The sequence below is a fragment of the Phaethon aethereus genome, assembly GCF_964289735.1.
Source record: "Phaethon aethereus genome assembly, chromosome: 14".
In the NCBI taxonomy this organism is placed as follows: Eukaryota; Metazoa; Chordata; class Aves; order Phaethontiformes; family Phaethontidae; genus Phaethon; species Phaethon aethereus.
This window is the reverse complement of record NC_138590.1, coordinates 9,866,699-9,886,054: the sequence shown is the minus strand read 5'-3', so window position 1 is coordinate 9,886,054 and position 19,356 is coordinate 9,866,699. Positions and strand designations below refer to the sequence as shown.

Sequence of the window (19,356 nt, the reverse complement as noted above, 5' to 3'; positions counted from 1 at the left end):
CATCTCAGCATGCACAAAAGCATGGGAAATGAAAGGAGTAAGGAGGGCTAGGTCGGGGCAGGCGTTTGGGGTGTGGTGTACAGCCCAGGGTGATGCTGAGGACAGTGCCACTCCTAGTATCTGCCATGAGCAGCTCTTGAAAGCAGCAGGCTGGTTTCACCAGCAAAGGGCGATAAGTTTGCCTTTGGTGGGTACTCTGGTCTGCCTGTCCATCAGGAGAAGCTCAGAGACGTACCGAAGTGCACGCACACCTTGCTGTGGCACATGCAGCACGTTGGTGCCGGAAGCCCTCCGTGGACCCGAGCCGACAGAGCTGTGCCAGGGTGGACATTGGCCACTGCCATTCAGATGATTTTCAGCGTTATTTTTAGACGTCTTGAGTGCAGTTCCCTTCAGCTGAAGCCAATTCCTCGATGTGCTGGCAGACGAGGGGTTGGGCGGGCGGGAGCGTGCCCGCTCGGGGGGAACGTGCCTTTCTGTGGGATGCGGGGAGATTTCGGGGAAGCTGAGCCTCTCTCCTTCTGCCAGCAGCAGATCGCTGCCATGAGTGAGTTGCTTAGGAGAGGGTTTTCCTGCAGCTCTTCAAGTGACTGCTCCGATCTGGTATTTCCAGAGGGCACTCTGTGAGCAGCGGCACCCGTAACGCCCAGTGTCTGGTGGATTTGGGACCAGGGAGAGCCCCTGCGTGGGTCCGTTTTGATGACTTCAGGCCTTCCGTGCATTTGGCATCCCTTTTCCAGCACGTTTCCAGCTCAGAAGTCCCTGGGAGATGGTGCAGGTGGCACACGCAGCATGGGAGACACTCAGTGCCATCTATTTTGAAGAAGAGGAGGGGCAGCGTGTAGTCGTGCTGCTGCCTGGGTTTTATTGTGGCCACAGCCACCAGAGGCTGTCAGCTGTCAACACGTAATTGTATATTTTTTGTCTGGTAATAAAATTTTGTTCTACCAAGGAAAGAAGAAAAAAGAAAGAACTAAAAGAACCGCCCAAAGTTCTTTCTCTCCACAGTTTTTCATATGTGATTTATAGGTGTGTTTTTCCAAGTAAGTCCTAACAAGGCCAGTGAGTGACTCTGAATTAGTTTGATTCGGTTAATTGAAACAAGAGCCATCTGGGTGGAAATAGGAGATTTTAGACAGCTGTTTATATCATTTCATGTGGGATTTCTAAAATTTCCAATTCCATAGTTACTAAGGAGTGTGCTGTTTCACTGTACAGTGGGGTTTTATAGGTGTAAATGATCTATGAAAATAAAAAAAAAGTAAGAAAGGCAGCTATAAAAATAACAACAGCTTCAGCTCTGCAGTAAACTGTTTTGAAGGCATTGACCAAGTGTGCTCTGCCCAACGGTGGTCCAGGCTCCACCTTAAAAGGTGGGAAAACCGAAAAATTTTCATATTGCCCTGACCTCCCCTGGCAGGCAGGCGTCCGTGGGCGATCACTGTTGAGGTTGCAGGGCTGTTTGTTTGCTCTATTATTCACACATTTGCCCCAACTCTTGGGAGCGTTTCCTTCCTCCAGGGGAGGGAGCAAAAAAAGACTTTGGCGTTTTTCTGGCCAAAAAAGCTGGCATTTATCTTCACCAATGCAAGGAATTTTCTCTCATCTGGAGATTTCCTTGGTTCACCTGCCTTTATCATCTCTCAGCTGGGGTAGCACAAAGGGAGAGCAAAGGGAGAAAAATGTTGACTTAGATGTGCTGGGATCAAATCCCACTGGTGTTAAGAAGATTGACATGGAGGCTTAAAAATAAACCTTTCTTGCTCAAATCCTTTTTGTGTTGAAATAATCGATGACATTTGAGATGAAGAAAGGGGCTGAGGTCATTGTGTGTCCAGTAACGGTATGACTGTGTTTTCTTTTGTTTGGACATTTTAATGTCTTCAAGTGGCTCTTGTTTCCTCTTATTAATTCCTGTAAATATCATGGAAAAGGATCTCACAGCTCAGCCATGCAGCAGCCAAGTGTTGCACAACCACCTGCCTCTCAGACTGGCTTCATAGCTTAGCAGAAAACTATGCATTTAAAAAAATTTCAACCAAGGAAAAAAGGATGCATCTTTTTTTAGTGGAATGTTTTCCTCTGGTTTTGGACCAGCAAAGAACTCTCATCTTCTTTCTTTCACTTTCTTCCCCCCCCCTTTAAAGACTTTCGGTTTTATTTCTGAAGATGTACTGTATTTAGAAGAAAGCTACAGGCTATTTGTCTGAACATTAACTAAAACAGCCAAGAAAATATTTAATATTATTTTACAGGTTGGACTGTTCATGAATTGAGTGAAGTCGCCAGCCCTTCAGAACACTTGAAATGAGAGTTTGGCCAGTATTAAATTTATTTAAGACCTCCCTGCTGGGAGAGTGTTGGCCTCAAGCACCAGCCCACCCAGCACAGGCTGGACTCAGCCCCTGTGCAGTTACTTGTAACCCATTACGGCTCCCACCACCAAAAATCCTTTTGTGCTTTGCCATGCCTGCAGGGAAACTAGCCTGGCAGAGTGGAAGAGCTGTACTTCCCCCCCCCCCCCCCCAATTTAATTATAACCAGTTATTCCCATCCCTTTGCCCTGTTTTGGAGTCTTTACATATTGTTTCGGAAAAGCTTAGTGGAATCACAGGCTTTGTATATATAAAATATAGGATGATTGAAGACCTGGCCACTTCTTTATTTAGCTTCCTCAGCCATGTGTTCCTCCCAAAGCATTTTCCCCTCTCGCTGCCAGATCACTGTTTAAACTGTGTGTAAATATAAAAGGAACTGTGGACAACGTTTAAAAATGCTGCACCATGTTGGGAGCAGGGCTTGCTGGAAAGAACATCTTCCTAGAGGCCTTTTTTCCCCTTTTCCTCTGGTTTTGCGGCTCCCTTAGGACAGATCAAAAGCCCTGTATGGGTGCCACTGTTAATTCTAATGGCTCTCTGGTTATCCACCCCTGTTTGGACAGAAATAGCTCCACCGTTTTTTTTTACTTTTAAACTGAATACTTTCCTGTCCTTTGAGCACAGAGAAGTTGTAATTAGGAGGGGGAAAAAAAAAAAGAGGCCCTTAGAACCACTATGAAGAGAGGAGATAAAGACGAAAGAGGCTTCTGTAACAAATTTGAGGCAAAGAAAAGTAGCAGGTTTGTTCCTTTTATCATAAGGTTTTCTTGGAAAAAGTTGAAGGCAGAAATCAATGGTCAGGTTCTCCTTTCTGCACCTGTAGCATCGCCCTGAGTGCTGATCTCGCCCTTCATCCGCAGCTTTTCTTGCTCTGTAGTCCCGGCGCTGGACAATTCCCACGCTTACAGGAAGGTTTTCTTGCGTTTTTACCGAGCATGGGAAACGCGCAGCTGGTAACGCGTCTGGGCTCCGGCACCACGCACCCCACCCGCGCCTCCCGCGGCACAGCCCAGCGGCAGCGTGGTACAGTACGGTACGCACGCGGACCCGGGGAGGGCTCTGCCAGCACGTCTTATGGACTGGCCTTTCTGCAAGCATGAGTTCTGGAGGTGGGAAGGGCACAAGGATAAACTGTATTCAGTCCAAATCCAGAGGGATGAATAGAACGTAAACAGGGGCTTTTAGGGTGTTTTCCGAGAACAATACATCGAAAGCGAAGCTAAATTGCCACTATTACTTTCAGGTCTCTTTTTCTCCCTGTTTCACAAGCTGCCCTCCTGGTGCAGAGCCGTGACGCTGCCTGTCTGTAGGGAATGGGTGGGTTTCCTGCATCAGGGAGACAACAAAATTCTTTCCCTCTTTTTGTTCCTGTCTGTGCTGGAAGCGACACATTGACGGGCTGTGGGAAGGATGTGCCAAGCTCCGGCGCTCTTTCCATGAGCCCTGTATTGAAACCATGGGATGGAATAAAATCGCTTCTCTGAGGATATTAAAAGGGAATGCATTTCGTTCTCCCGCTTCATTAAAAGCCATTAACATTGGAATGACAGGGTCACTATTTATAAATCCCCAGTGCAGATGACTTGGTACAGCTGGTCAGAAGAAAAGAGGTTCGATGGCACAGGGAGTCTATTTGCATTAATGGTCATTACGTGCTCCTCTGGCGGTGAGGGGAGGGGGTGAGGGCATGTGTTGTTTCAACGTCGGTGATTACGCCACTCACGTGTTCTTGTAGCTCTTCAACAAATCACAGTTGTGATTGGAAAATGAAAACACTGGTTCAGAACAATGGTTTTTAAAGGTAAAGCATTGCTCAGAAAAAAGAGTTCTGAGCTCTTTGCACTGTCTAGAGGGGAAAAGTTGTCTTGGAAGTGAAGAATGAATGAATGGAGAGGAATTGGGGGCAAGGAGACAAATCCAGATTTGTTTCCTAATCTGTGAAAAATACTCTAGCTAGGATCTTTTCTGTGCAGTGTGATTAATCAGGAACACACGATGGGTCTCCTGTAGACACAACAGATGGGTCCCTCCCCACCTCAAAGTTAGAGCCACGTGGTGGCCTCAAGCCTTGAGGGACCGGCAGCACTCACTAACACAGCAGGTTTTTTGGGTCTCTTGGGCTGCTTTTAGGCTGTGTCTGTGGTCTCTGCTGCAGCAGTGAACAGTGCTGGCCTGGAGCAGGGAGGAAGGGGAAGGGATCTCTGGGACAGACCCTAGTGACACAATATCCTATAAAATTAAGAATATCTCTGTGTCTGTCTTGATGCCACGAAAATCCATACTTGAGCCACACTGCAGAGCACTGAAGACAAAGTCTCTAATGACTGTAGGAGCAGTCATCAGAGAAAAAGGCACCCTGACACATGTACTGTGGGACTGTCCTTGAGTCAGGCTGTGGAAGAAGGGAATGCACAAGGAAAATGGTGCTTGACATAACAGCAAAGCCACTGTTGAAATGGGATCCTTGGATGTTGGCCTTCTAAGCTGGGTTTAACTTGCAGTGAGCACAATGCACTTGATTTAACGAAACTGATGCATCAGAAGATGGTAGTGGGCCTCAGACCTGCCATCAACAGCCATCAAAAAAAAATAGTTCAGTATTGTAAATCCATGGAAATTGGACCCCATTTCTGTATGAATTTAGTAAATTAAAGCAGAACCCAACCTCCCCAGAGAACATGAGGGTTTTTATCCACATCCCTGCTCCTCTCCTCCCATCTTTGGCTCTCCAGCTGAGTTCATTCCTCCAGACCAGTCTTTCCAGCCTGAAGTGTTACACCTTCTAGTGCTCTCCGCTTTATGGTGCACTTTATTGTCTGTTTCTAGAAAACAGTGAAAATAATAAATCACAAACATACATATTTTAATCACAGATTGACAAGCTGAGCATTTAGATTTGGAAAATATTTAGTCTCCCAACCTAGCAGTCCTCAGAAACCATTTGTGGAGTTGCTTAAACAGATGTCAACTGCTTACTTCTCATTGCTTTTGATCACCTCCCAAAACTGTGCTATGGACTCTGAGTTTAGGACTAGAAGATAAAGTGAGCTGAGCAGCTCTCTGCTCTCCCCAAATTAAACGTAACTTTCTAAAGAAGGAAACAATTCTGCAAAAACATAATACATCAAGTAAGAGGCACAGGTTTGCTCTCCTGGTGTGTGAAATCATATGCGATGCATATGCAGCATATTAGTGAGAACATAGTCCAAAAATTCCAGTAAGAGTGGCTGACTGATTATTTTTGACAAGATGTTTTTATCTTTAGCCAGTAGCCAAAAAGTTTCATCTAGCTTTGCATCCCATATTTTATGACTTTCAAATCCCTGACATCTTTCAAAGCTCTTTGGCTCATGAGCATGGCCTTCTGACTGACACAAGACAGTGGACTTGGGTGTCGGGTCCATATAACGGATCACAATAAGTCGTGCCAGTTCCAAAGCTCCTCATCTATCATGCCGCTGCTTTCATCGCTTGCACCAAAAGACTTAAGCGGGGATTATGGCATGAACCCTGCCTTTTCGCCATCCCTCTCCTGCTCGCTCTTGCTCTGTCTTTCATTAACCAAGTCTAAGAATTTGTTACCAGAGTTGCAGACTCATTGACCCAGATTTGCTAATAATACGGGAGAGAGGAGGTTTTTTTCTGTGCTTAATCGCTGGCTTCTGTGTATTCTTAGCGCTATTTATATGCAGGAGAACTAAAAGCCTGTAATAAAGATGGGGCCAACTTTGCAGCAAAATTCATGCGTGCACGCAGTGAGAGGCACAACAGGAGAGAGGCGGGGGAACAGGGAGACGGAGGTGAGCGCAGGTCTACTTACCTATACTTGCAGACCCAACAGTAGATTTTTTGATAGCAGACCCTGCTTCTATAGCCTGATCTGCAAGACCATATTGGTTTAGCTCAGGGCTCCCCACTTAGCTCCGAAAATGCCACACTGTCAGTGTCGTTCACTGGCTTTCTTTGGGTCAAGTTTGATTTCCTTTGCCACCAAAAAGCAAAGTCAAGCAGAAGGTCTGGAAGTGGCTTAGAAGAGTATCCCTGCCTGATCTGGGAGGGCGCTGGCTCTCCCCAGTCTTTGGGGCTCTGTGATCACTTCTAGGTCGTGGAAGATTTGCTATCAGCACTTTGCATCCTTGGAGCAGGCCTTCTGTCTGGTTTATTTTCTGCTTCAAGCCAGCTGGTGGATCTTGGAGAGAGACATTGGTGTTTCAGCTGCACTTGTTATCTTTTGGATCCAATGGTGGTGTCATGATATGATGTTCAGTTACCCAGGAGAGCTAACGCCTGGCGTTGGCTTTCCTGTCAAGGCAGCCGCTCTTTTAAATAATGTTGAAGTTTGCATTTGTATGAGCTCCCCACTGCAAGGAAAGGGCTTAATTTGGAAGGAGCAGTGATGCAGGAGCTCGTTTCCTGAGGACATGGTGGGAGACAGGGGATGGAGCAGCCTGGAAAATACTGCAAGGTCCTGCTGGACTTGCCCATGTTTGCTGGTTTGAGAAAAAAGATCAAAACGAAAGGATTTTGCCTAATGCTGTTGGGAAATACCTCTCTGCTGGTCTAGAAGCCCAGAATAAATGTGTCATTAGCCTCCACCTAGAAAAAAATTAGCTTTCTTTTTAAATTCCCCATAAAATGTTTGTTTTCAAGCGTTAGCCACAGAAGCAAGAGGGTTTTCTCACTTGAAAATCCTCATGGAGGCAGGTACAACTTGATTTTGTGAGCTAAAGTCAATCCCTGTTCTCTGCCAGGGATTTTTCTAGACTGTTTTGCAAAGAAAAATATTATGTGTCCATTAGATATTTGCATTGAGAGTTAACCTCAGTGCCACAACACACCTTCTTTTAATGAAAAAACAACTTCTGTCTTTCCTCCTCCCCTCCTTCCCAAATTAGTCTCTTAAAAAAATCTCACATTTCCTGCAATTCACTACAGGCTCTTTCAGTCTCCCCCTAATGCTTCAATTTCTGTGTCAATATATTAAAACTGAACCATGTGGGGTTTGTCTTGGGTTAAAGAACCAGGCAGGGAGAACTTTACATCAAAACAGGGCTCTGGATTGGTCATGCAAACCACAGGAATTTAAATGAGGGATATTTATTAATTGTCATGTTGAGTTTTCCAGTGTTTGAGCCAGTAGGATGTTCGGAAATGAGGCCAATTTTTTATAGCAGCCTTATAGTGGATTTGGTAGCCTAACATCACAAATTCACACTGGTGAGCGTGGAATAGGTGACACCAGTGCTTCCCGCAGAGCTCCCCGACACATTTTCTGTATTTAAAAAAAAAAAATGTCTAGGCAGTGCACTAAATTTATATGTGAACAGATTTTTATCTCTTGTTCTCAGAAGATAAGATCGCAGAATCCTGTTTCGTGTTACTGTTAACGTTTGTTATCTGCAGTAACAGCCGAGCCTGCTTCTTCCAGCCTCCGGCAAGGCTCCAGCCCGCGCGCCCGCGGGCAGCTGCATCGTCTCCGACAGCAAGGATGCAGTGGGATGAGCATGGCGAGGACCGTGCTTTTACTGGACTGCACTGTGGTTGACTTTCGGTCCACGAGGGTTGTTTCTACAAGCTTACGACCATGCAGTAAACTTGACCCCATTGTCCCCACCGTTGGGATTTTCCTGTTTCAAAGCAAAAGCCACCTGCCCCCTCTCTCCAGACACCGTGTTTAATGTTCAACAGGGCTGTTGCAGCAGCAGCGAACTATCTATCCACTGTAATAGGAAAAAGTTCTAATGTTACAGATAAAGCAGCGGCCATAAAGATAAGACGCAGGCGTGTTGGGTGGATTCCCTTTCGCCTGTGCAGCGAGCGTTAATAGATAGATTTCAGGCTGCACGCTGCTACCTGTCAGCCTTTTCCCTGAACAACACGGGGCGACCACACTCCAGCTGCGTGCTGATGAGCTGGATCTCCTGTGAGCCGTTCACCCGCGGGGTAGTGGTCCCAGTGATTCCTGTTCCCTTGACATCCTTGCTTCATCCCCCATGCATCCCTGCTTGGCACCTGGCTGCCCTGTAATTTGCTTGCCTTGTGATCCTGCGCGTCTTTTGTCACGGATTTACCTGGAGGGGGTCCTCGGGAAAGGGCTGTGGGACCCAGGGAACGTCTCTTGGTGCAGCGGTTGTAGGGTTAAGAGAGACCGAGGATTTCCCGTGGCGCGTCGGGAAGGCAGTGCTCTCCTCCTCCGACTGTCAGGCTGCCCTCGCTGCAGCTCTCTGCTGGAGCTCTGGTCTCCTTGGACGTTATTCTCTTCTCCCTCATTTTCGGGCTTTCTGTGACGTTATTCCTGGCTGGCTTGTTTGGGCAAGCGAAGACAGGATCAATCTGCCTTAAGGTCAACTCCCCAGCTAAGCAGCCTCCTCCATCCCATGCCCCAGGGAGCAGCAGCCTTGGAGAGGGCTCTTGTTCTGAATTCTGTCTGCTGCTGTCAGTGGGATTACAGTGCCATAGCAAACCCGATGCTGTGAACAAATGGGTGAAAAAAATGTTTATTTTTAGAACTGGAACCATGATAAATATGTGGAATTTGTCCAGGGTCTGCCTGCTGTACCTTTGTGAAATGCAGAGTGCATGTTTGCTAAAATACCTCTCCAAAGGTCAGCATAACCTAAGAAATGTGCTGGCCTTTCGGAAAGCAGGTGAAGTTTCAGATGTGCAATAGCTACTTGCAGTTGAGAGCATGGGCCCCCATAACCCAAGTCTGTTTCAGTGTGACACCATAAAGATGTGGATGGAAATGCTGCCTTGCCAAAAGGGTTTCTTTTGCAGGTTTCAGTGAGGAGCCCTACACCATCCTTAATCCTTCGGTTCAGCTTTTTCTTCCGTTTTCCTGGCTTACTTCATACTTGCTGAAGCATGTTGCTTCATGCTTCAAAAAAGCTCATGCGTTTGAGGGACTCATGCTGCAAGCATCGTGTTTGCCTGAAAGATGGAAAACTCTGGAATGAAAAGCAGCGAAATGCTGGATGGGACCTCAAGACATCACCCGGGGGACCCAGTGGGTTCCTGTCCCATTTGATGGTCTAGCCAGCCTGCTGACATGCTTACGGGGCTCAGGGATTGACGTATTTGAGAACCTTGCATCTTTAATCCTTTTAGCTTTTTGCGAGGTGGAGGAATACCATTGCTCTCTCTTAGGCAGGGAAGTGAGGCATGAAGAGAAGAAATTACTTGCTCGAAGCGTTGTAGGAATCTCATAGCTGGACAAAGAGTTGGCGTAGCTCTTGGCACCCTTGGGTAGGGTGGCATTTCTGCCACGAGCTTGGCTGTCATTATCCCACTGATGGTCTTTTGGGTAGGAAAGCACAGGCAGGAGAGGGGAACGTTTGGAGAAATAGCAGAGGGACTGAAACGTGATCCAAATTATGGAAGCCGAGCCGCAAATTAGGGCAATCCAAAGGCACAAACATCCTGTTGAGCTTGCCTCGTCCCCATCAGTACGTAATGAGTAAAGCACATGCCCAAGCTCGGCTTCAGGCGTGTTTCAGTGGGAAAGCTCTGCCTCCCCTGCCTTGGGTTATCTCAGGCTTTATTCCTGGTGGCAACCGGCAGGTGTTCATGTGAGGGGGGAACGGCGTTATAAATAAATTATCCATTCATTTCCTTCTGGAGACTTTCCTATTGTTTAGGCACAATATGCTTTCCTGTTTTTAAAAAAAAAAAACAAAACAAAACAAAAGTCAAACGCTGGCCCCAAGTTCCTCTCTGGCGGGGTGGACCCAAAGCTGCGTTTGAAGTGGGTGCCCGTGTCATCGCTCTTCTGTCAGTCATGCTGCTGTCACCGTCGCTCCCGCCGCGGTCCTCCGCGCTTGCCGACAGCGGCGTGAGAAGGACCTGCCCGGCAGCCGTGCCGGAGAGCTTCTCCTCCGGCCTTTACGCGAGTGCTGCCCGCGGCAGGCCGAGGCGGGAGGAGGGCTGGCGCCGCGCAGCGGGGGAAGGCCGGGCTTGTGCTCGCCGAGCGGGCAGCGGGGAAAGCTCCCTTCCCTCCTCCCTCCTCCTGGCCAGCGCGGGGACGTTCAGGCGAGGGCACTCTTTCTCAGGGGAGTTATTTTTAACCATTTTAGCGAAAATGCAGCTCAGTGGATCATAAAACGAGGGCTTCTTGCACGGGGAGGCTGTTGCCCAGCGAGGCGGGTGTGATGTGAAAGAGCAGCACTGAGCCCACGGGTCCCGCTGGAGCCCCATCCCAGCAGCACCTGACCGTGGCTTCGCTTAACCCACGTCCCAGCTGAACGGCACAAAGGCTCTGTGAATCCAGATGAAAAACGGGGAGCTGGTGTGGGCAAGCGTGGCCAGGAGAGGATTCACCTCTCGCTGCGCGGGGTCACTCGCCCAGCGCTGCGTGCTGGCTGGGTTCATGCCACCATGCCTCTCTCTGCTGAGGAAACCCCAAACCGTATTTCCTCTGCAGCAGCACCATTTGTCGGGAACGTTTGCAGGCAGACACATGGAGCAGCACCCACACGAGCCGCGGGTGGGTCTCTGCTGAGAGCAGCCATCTTCTGCATTTTAGCTCTTCAGGAGGCAAAAAATGAGATTTCTCCTGGGAATACCAAAGAGAAATACCCATATCTCTTGCGAGCATGGCCAAGGCTGACCCCGCAGACCCAGGGAACCCCTCCTGCACTGGGAGAGCCCGGGGGGAAGCCTGGCCCGCAGCGATGCTGCCAGCGATGGTGCTGTGCCGGGCAGGGGGGCTGCCCCGAGTGGATTTAACACCCGGGGGGCTTCTCTCCTCCCTGTCTCCCCCAGGACTCTGCTTTCATGGCCCGGGCATGGAAATGGCAAATCCCCCACTGGTGTAGGGGCAAGGATGTATGTATTTACAGTAGTGTACGACGAGATTAACCATTACCTTGTGCTACGCAGCGACAGTCACGTGCAGTACAAATGAAGGGACACAAAAGACCTTTTATTTAGTGACGGCGTTTGCCTGTCGTAATTTAGGACTGTCCTTTTTGTCTTGATGCAAACAGGAGCTTTCTGCCTTTGTAGCTCTGACTCCAGATGCCTGATTTCAGGGGCTAATCCTGTGTTCACACCTTGCCTGTGGCCCCTCTTCCCTTGCATTCGCAAAGGCAGCGGCTGCTTAGAGCCTCTGTTAGTTCAGACATGAACGCAAGTCCCAGCCTCTCGCTGCCCTACCTGCTGTGGTTCTGCTTGCAAAAGAAGCTGCAACTGCAGCTCTCCGGCCAGCTTTCCCAGCTGAGCTCCGGGCATCTTCTGGTGTTTCTTTCCAAGAGACAAAAGCTTCAGAAAATCCTCTCCTTGTCATGAAGCAAAGCCAAGGGTTACACACGGGGAGGAAGCCGCTTGAAGGAAGGGCCAGGCAGGCGGCTTCTAAAGGTTCAAACGTGGCAAAATATTTCAAAAGAAATGTGTGCATGTGATGCAGTTTTGTATTTAACAGGATGACTTTGAGCACCCAGGATGCCTTCCATTTTTGCTTTAAAAATCTACAAAGCTGGGTGTAAAGAGGAGAAGAGGTGGAGTGGGTGGGAAATGGGGTGATCGAAGTGCCTGTAATGCCGTGGTCCTGGAGCAAGACCCTGTGTGTTCAGGAATATGCAAAAGAGATTGTCTCCTCCTCAGAGAACTTATACCTAAGGCTTAAGATTAAAAGTTGAGCTTTTTTCATTTCTGCTTCACGCTTGTCTGAACTTCACTTTAGGCCTCAAATCTGCTTTTCTTGAAATTGGTCTTGAAATTGCTATTGACTTTAAATGCTGCAAGATCTCACCCATAAATCCTCCTTCTCCCATCTGTAAAATGAGGATGGCAGGATTTCTGTGCCATCTGTGGTGCTGTGAAGCTGAAAACAATCATCATTTATAAAGTGCTTTGAGCTCAAATGGGAGGCTCTGTGTAACGGCAAGGCTTTGCGGGACGAAATGTTCCTTAATGTGCCAGTTGCACCTGATATCTGAACCAGGGGCTGGGTTGAAAGTTTTAGAACAACAGTCTGGTGACGCAGAAGTAGTACTCCAGCTGCTAAACGTCTTGGTTTATTTGTGTTGTTCAAAAGCTCCCGTTCATCATTACAAAACGAAGGGACAGAGAAACCAGTGGCAGCATGTGCCCCTAAAAGCAGTATCCTACATCTGCATTCATCTCTGATCTTAACAGCCACGATTCTCAGAGGTGGTGGGACCGGCCACCAGCAGGCGGTTTAGCAGCACACGCATTGTCAGTAGGAAACTCAGAGCCAGTCTCACAAGTGTTAGGCCTTTCCGAGTGCAATAGGATGCATCTGATGGGAACAAAAGGACGTTCGTTTTCATCCAGCTTTGCAGGGCGTAGAAGGGAAGCCGCCTAACCTCTGCCCCAAGAGCCGTACTTGCCTTATATTTGTATAAAGCTGAGGGCCAAACCAGTGCAACAAAAGCACAGCGTTTTAAGATAAAACAGTGTGGTTCCCAGCGAGTAATGCACAGCACGCGTGGCAAGCCGGTTGCAGTTTCCAGGGCTGAGTTAACACAGGGCTCAGGTCAAGCACTTCTGACGGAGCTGCCGGTTTCTCCTTTTGCAGACACAAGCCACCAGACCCGCTCCGTCTCCAGCCGCCCCTACTACAGTTTGCCCAACAGCAGCCATGAGAGGCGCTCGGTCCTCGCTATCACGGAGCCCCCGCGTTTCCACTCCCAAGCCAAAGGCAAGAACGTGCGTCTGGACGCGCACTCCCGCAAGGCCACGCGGAGAAACAGTTTCTGCAACGGGGTCACCTTCACCAACCGGCCCATCCACCTCTATGAGAAAGTCAGGCTGAAGCTGGTGGCTGTGCACCATGGCTGGAGCGGGGCCCTACGCTTCGGCTTCACCATTCATGACCCATCGCAGATGAGCTCTGACGACATACCAAAGTATGCCTGTCCAGACCTAGTGACCCGACCCGGATACTGGGCCAAAGCTTTGCCAGAGAGGTTTGCTGTGAGAGACAATATCTTGGCCTTCTGGGTTGACCGTCATGGGAGAGTCTTCTACAGTATTAATGATGAGGAGCCAATATTGTTTCACTGTGGTATTAAAGTTTCTGGTCCTCTCTGGGCACTCATAGACGTCTATGGAATTACCCATGAAGTGCAAATACTAGGTAAGTGTGTGTTTTTGGCTTGCTTTTCTGGTTGCTCTTTCCACAGAGGCATAATCATGGAGAAAAGATGCATGATCTATCTGGTTGATCATTTCTATGGGACACTTAAGAACATTAATTTACTGTTAGTTTCGTACTTCAAATTAACCGTTTTTCTTTTGCCAGCAGTGGGGATCCAGAAAGCAATATATTTCAGAAATGTCAGTGATGGAAGGCCCTAGGACTGTGCATTATAGCTGCTGTGTGAAGGGCTAGATGGAAATCTTTACACGTAACTTTACCCAGCCTTTTCTCAGCTAGATGTGCTGCTACGGCCTGGAAAAACACGGTGCTGCTTTACAGCAAGGTCCCTGGGACCAAGGAGACAAAAGTGACCAGTTCTTCTTCCCCAGCTACCAGTTACTGCCAGTCCACTGGAAAACTACTATGGCCCATTCCCCAAGTATTTCCTGCCACCCTTCCCCAGCCCCTCTCTGAACACGTGGCCTTGGTCCCCACCTGGGCTGGCAGCTTAACAAGCTCTGTTTGCAGACATAGCCCGGCTTAGCCTTCCCCCCGCCACGGGCATCACTGTACATCTGCAAAGCACCGGCTGCAGCGCAGGATGCAGCCCTCCAGCTCAAGAGTGATGAGAAAATGTAGCACGAGCTCCTGTGTGCTTTGGGATCCTTGCTACCGCATGCCACATCTCCCCTCACGCCTAAGCAGGTCGCTGCATTCAGGGGGTGCCTGGCTGATTTACAAGCATCCTCTTTGGGGAGGGCTGCAAGAGGGGATGAATTTGTTCCCATTAGCAAACCGAGCCGATTGCCATGGAATGACTTTCCTTTCCTGACTTTTACAGCATTGAAATTTCAAGTGAATTCAGTGTTAGATGGAATGTTTTGAACTGGTCTACACCACAGGGAATCCTTTTAAACTACAAGAGTGTTGCCCTTTGCTGGAGGCTCCTAGGAGCTGATTTAATTTTAGCAGCCAAACTAAGCTGCACTTGCTCGAGGGGACGGTGCCTCCATCCTCACACCGAGCAGACACCGGCGATAAGCTGTGAAATGGTTAGTCCAGTGGGCAGGCAGCTTCATCACATATTCGTCTGAATGGTACCAATTATTTTACGGGCGAGAAGGCTACACATAAATAACACTTTGCTCTGCCTACTCTGCCTCAAATGTGTAATTAAACGTTGCCAGTAGCTTATCCTGTACTTGCAATTGCGATGCACTCCAGCCTCTGGTGCTCATCACAGAGGTGAAGGAGCGTTTGCTGTTGGCCAGTGCAGCTGCTTCACCAGAACAGTCCTTCTTCCTCATTAGATTATAGTCAGAAAAATAAAATGCAGCTTATTTCTGCCCCCCATGCCCCAGTTCGGTCTGCAGCATCCAAGTGTGCAGAGTGAAAGACTTGGCCTGAGGGCACCCATACTCTGATTTTTTTTTGATCAAAGTATCAAGCCCCACAAACTGCCCCAGGAATCAAGGCGATGCTCAGCCGTCTGGGGCACCAGGGGACCCAGCCTCCTTGCCAGAGATATGGTGGTGTCATAGCGGACGTGTTTGTCTCTCTGTCTCTTCCTCCCAAAATTTTGCAAGTCGAGAGCTGTGAAATATAGCCCAAATACTTGTGCACAAAATGCATCTTTCAGCATCATGAAGCTTGAATGTGCCTTACTTGTCTGTAGGAGCATTTCTTTCCAGATACCCTGTGCTTGCTAGAAGCAACTGGTCCAGCCATCAACCTCCACTGGTGGCCTCTCCTGCACAGGCTTCTGAGCAAAGGCAGCCTCTGCTTTGCAGCTGCTGGATGCATTTTGGGTGTTTTTTCTTCTTTGGTAACAGCCTGGTGATTTTCTCCTCTGAGGAGCAGGCAGTGTTGGTGCTGGGATGCTTCCCTCCTCTCCGTCTTTGGGAAGACCAGGAGTTTGCTTCATTCATACACACTCTTAACTTCCATGTGCTTTGACTTTGCTCAGCTGGTCAATGCCTTACCTTTGGAGTGAAGCATCCAAGCCACCCCGAGCAGTGCTGGAGTTAGAAGGAAGGGCATTCCCGAACTGCCCCACACCTTAATCCGCCCCTGGCCTGGCGTGGCCAAGGTGAAAATCTGGGAAATGAAATAAGACTCAGCATCCTGACTTTCCCTTTGCTGTGAAAGGGGAAAATAGCTCTCAACTGTAAAAATCTTTGTAACACCTGCAGCAAGTAGCTTTTGTGACAAGCTCTCAACGAAAAATCTCTGCAGTGGTGTGAACACCCCTGAGATACGAGGCTTGAAATCTTCTTGTAAAATGACCTCTCTTGGACACACCTGTGCCCAGACACCTCACAGCTGTAAGGCAATGACAAGGAGTGTGAGAAGAATATCTATTCATGCCTGTGCTCCTTTGCCCCTCACTGTATTGTGGATTTGGCTTGCACAAGACCTTTGGACAACAAGGTATTGAGATGTTTCCTTCTTTTACAGAGTAACCTCAAAGCTATTAGACCCCTCTACTGAGAAAGCTGGTAGGACCACCAGCCTCTCCCAGTTCACCAATGCAAGGAGCTCACAGATTACATGGGTACTTCAAAACACTTGTTTTTCCTCAGCTAGTGCCAAGACGCAGCTATTTCTGTGCCTGCTCCACATGTGACTCTCCACCATTAGCTGTTCATTAGTGGTTGACCTCTGGCTAATTTTTCCATTGTTTTTCCATTCAGAGGAACAGAATTCAGATAATCTGTAGGCTGAAATAATAACAATTGTAACCATAAAAGTAGGTAATTGTATCTTGACTCTAATGTCCCTTATCACTGGGTTTATCTCACAGACAGCATGTTTGCAGAGACCATGACCACTGCCCGTCTCAGCACTGCCCGTCTCAGCGCTTGCCTTCCGCAGAGCAGCCATGATTCAGCCAACTTCAATAACAATGAACTGGAGAATAATCAAGTGGTGGCCAAAATTGCAAACCTAAACCTAAGTCGGGTACCAGGACTTGTGACAGACAACCACATCATCCCCTGTTGCCCAAACCGACGTCAGCATGCCCAGGGGGTCCCAGCCTTCCTGGACACAGACCTGCGGTTCCACCCCACCCGTGGACCTGACATCACCTTTTCTCAGGACCGAATGGTTGCATGCACCAACTGGCAAGAAAGCAATAGGACTTTGGTGTTTTCTGACCGGCCTTTGCACATCGGTGAAAGCCTCTTTGTGGAAGTAGGACATCTTGGGTTGCCATACTATGGGGCCCTTTCATTTGGCGTCACCTCTTGTGATCCGAGTACTTTACGGACAAATGAGCTCCCAGCAGATCCGGACTTCCTCTTGGACCGCAAGGAGTATTGGGTGGTTTACCGAGCGTTCCCGGTCCTCAACAGCGGCGACATTCTCAGTTTCATGGTCTTGCCGAACGGAGAGGTGCACCACGGGGTGAACGGAGCCAGCCGAGGAATGCTAATGTGCGTGGACACCTCACAGTCTCTCTGGGTGTTTTTTACAATCCATGGTGTAATCAACCAGCTCAAAATACTGGGTAAGTGCAGCCAAAAGAAATGATAACGGGGAGGACCCGGCTGGTGACGTTCCCTGGGACAGAAAGGGAGCTACGGGTTTGCATTCACAGCGTTGCCTTTAGCAGGTGGTCACTGACGTGAGTAGGCAGGTCCTGATCTCACCTTGTGTTTGCAAACAAGACTGAGTGAGACATGGTAGCTGTCACATAGATGTATGCAGCCTGTATCAGTCCCCCAGAACATGATGAGACTTGAGAGATAAAATAAGCAGCAGGTAGAGCAGCAGGTATGGCTGAGGGGGCAGTGTGAGTGGCTGGCTTTTGGAGGGTTTGTTTTTAAAAAGGGTTCTTTATAAACCCACTATTGCAGCCATCAGGTATTAAACTCCTGCCTTGGTAAGGGCGATGATTTCTGTGAGCACAGCTCTGGTTTAAGCACTGATGGGCAGCAATCACTCCCCAAGCACTGCCACAGCTTGGGTATCAGATGTCACTGCTGATTTGGTGACTGGTTACAGTGCTTCTCCTTGCCTCTTGTTAAGGATTCTGTCAGAAAAGCTGATGTTGATGACTTTGTAAAGCACGTTTTTCTCATTTAAACCAACGCCCTTTCCCAGCTGCCCCTGACCTGACAGCAAGACAGTGATAGCTTGAGGCTGCTGCTGCTGGAAAGATCGGGACCACGGGGAAGTGACTTTACACCCCAAATGATGGCATCAGATAACCTGATGGTCACTTCACGGAAGCACTGACTAGAAATTGTAGAACGGCATAGCAAAGTCCGGGCCCTGCAGGTCGCATCCAAAACCACGCACCTGCATTGCTCCTGAGGGGCAGCACTTAACCCAGCAGCTGGACTTTCTCCTAAAGCACCCTGCGCACATGGGGTGGGAGCAACTCACGGGGCTGAGGGGCATTTAGCTGGGGTCTGGGTGTGCACTGGCCCCGCGGTGGGCTCAGCTGTCTCCTGTGTTTGCAGGCACTGTGCAGTCCAGCCCAGTGACCGTCTCTCCCTCAGGATCCCCCGGCGGCTCGCAGTATGACAGCGACTCGGACATGGCCTTCAGCGTCAACAGGTCGTCGTCTGCTTCAGAGTCATCGCTCGGTAAGGAGAGCCTAGCCCTCGGCACCCGGCAGCGCCGAGACAGGAGTCGGGGCTGATGGACGATGCTGGGTCTACGTAAGACAGCAGGGCAAGGTTAGGGGGGAGGTGGTGCATCTCCTGCGAGGCCAACAGAAATAATTGGAAGAAAACACAAAGCGGTGGGAAGATGCTCACAGCCTGAGCAGGGGCTGCCTGTCGCTTCCTGCTGCATCAGTCCGTCTAACAGAAGTGGTCCCTGCGCGGCTGCCCTTGCTGCAGCAGCAGTGCCGCAGTAGCGGGGCTGCGATATCATGTCTGCGGGTCTTGCACCACCCAGACCACTGCCCTCCTGCAATGCCCACGTAACCGCTCATGTGTTGGTGTTTGGGTCCCAGGCAGACGGCCCAGGGTGCCCTGCCCAGCACCGTCCCCTGCCCGTGCTGCCGTTGTGCAGTGCCGCAGCCGCCCACGCTGGCGCAACGCAGGAGCACCCTGCGTGGAGCACGGCTCCTTCGGGGAGAGCGGAGCTCTGCACACCCACACCATGAAACGGGCGTGCAAAATCACAGCCCTGCTTGGGGAAGCCCAGGCGAGCTGTGCTTGCCCCATCTGTAGAAAGGGGATGGCAGGCTCTGCCCGGAGCTGTACCTGTGCTACCAATTAAAATACCGTTTGTTTGGCCAAACCAACCAGGTAATGACTAAGGAAGGAAGAGCCTTAAAAATTGCCTTGAGTGTGTGTGTGTTGTGCAGTGTCAGGTTTGCACCATCCCGGTGACTAAATGATCTCATTCCTTCCTCCTCTTCTGCAGTGACTGCTCCCAGCTCCCCGCTGAGCCCCCCCATCTCTCCCGTCTTCCCCCCTCCGGAGCCATCATGCAGCAAGAACGGGGAATGCACCGTCTGCTTTGACAGTGAGGTGGACACGGTGATCTACACCTGCGGACACATGTGCCTCTGCAACACCTGCGGTCTTAAGCTGAAGAAGCAGCTCAATGCCTGCTGCCCAATCTGCCGACGGGTCATCAAAGATGTTATTAAAATATACCGCCCTTAGTGCCCGGCTTGGGCTGTAGGAAGGGGGAATGCCGCTAGCAGTAACCATGCCTTTCCGTCCCTGCTTATGGGTTATCGTGCTGGTCAGTTGTTATCAAGTGGCTCGTTATCTGTGTTTCCTTAATTTGACTGGTAGGGCACAATTCAGGGATAAAATTGAGCTGAGGATCATGTGGGGCCAAAGGGCACAGCAGCTGTGCCGGCCAGGCTGTGTGCCCACGGGCGAACCCGGGGAATCGCGGTCTGGA

At 49.4% G+C, this 19,356-nt stretch overlaps 1 protein-coding gene across 2 annotated transcripts in view; it reads left to right on the top strand.

The window, feature by feature from the left end:
* NEURL1B (neuralized E3 ubiquitin protein ligase 1B) overlaps nucleotides 1–19,109 on the top strand; it is a gene marked incomplete at both ends in the record, with an annotated part of 95,530 nt that extends 76,421 nt beyond the window's left edge. For both annotated transcript variants that reach the window (XM_082005978.1, XM_082005979.1), the window contains 4 exons: nucleotides 12,916–13,476; nucleotides 16,283–16,990; nucleotides 17,949–18,074; nucleotides 18,865–19,109. In XM_082005978.1, coding sequence (XP_081862104.1) covers nucleotides 12,916–13,476; nucleotides 16,283–16,990; nucleotides 17,949–18,074; nucleotides 18,865–19,109 — 1,640 coding nt within the window. The remainder of the gene's footprint in view (nucleotides 1–12,915; nucleotides 13,477–16,282; nucleotides 16,991–17,948; nucleotides 18,075–18,864) is intronic.
* Between the last annotated feature and the right edge of the window lie 247 nt (nucleotides 19,110–19,356).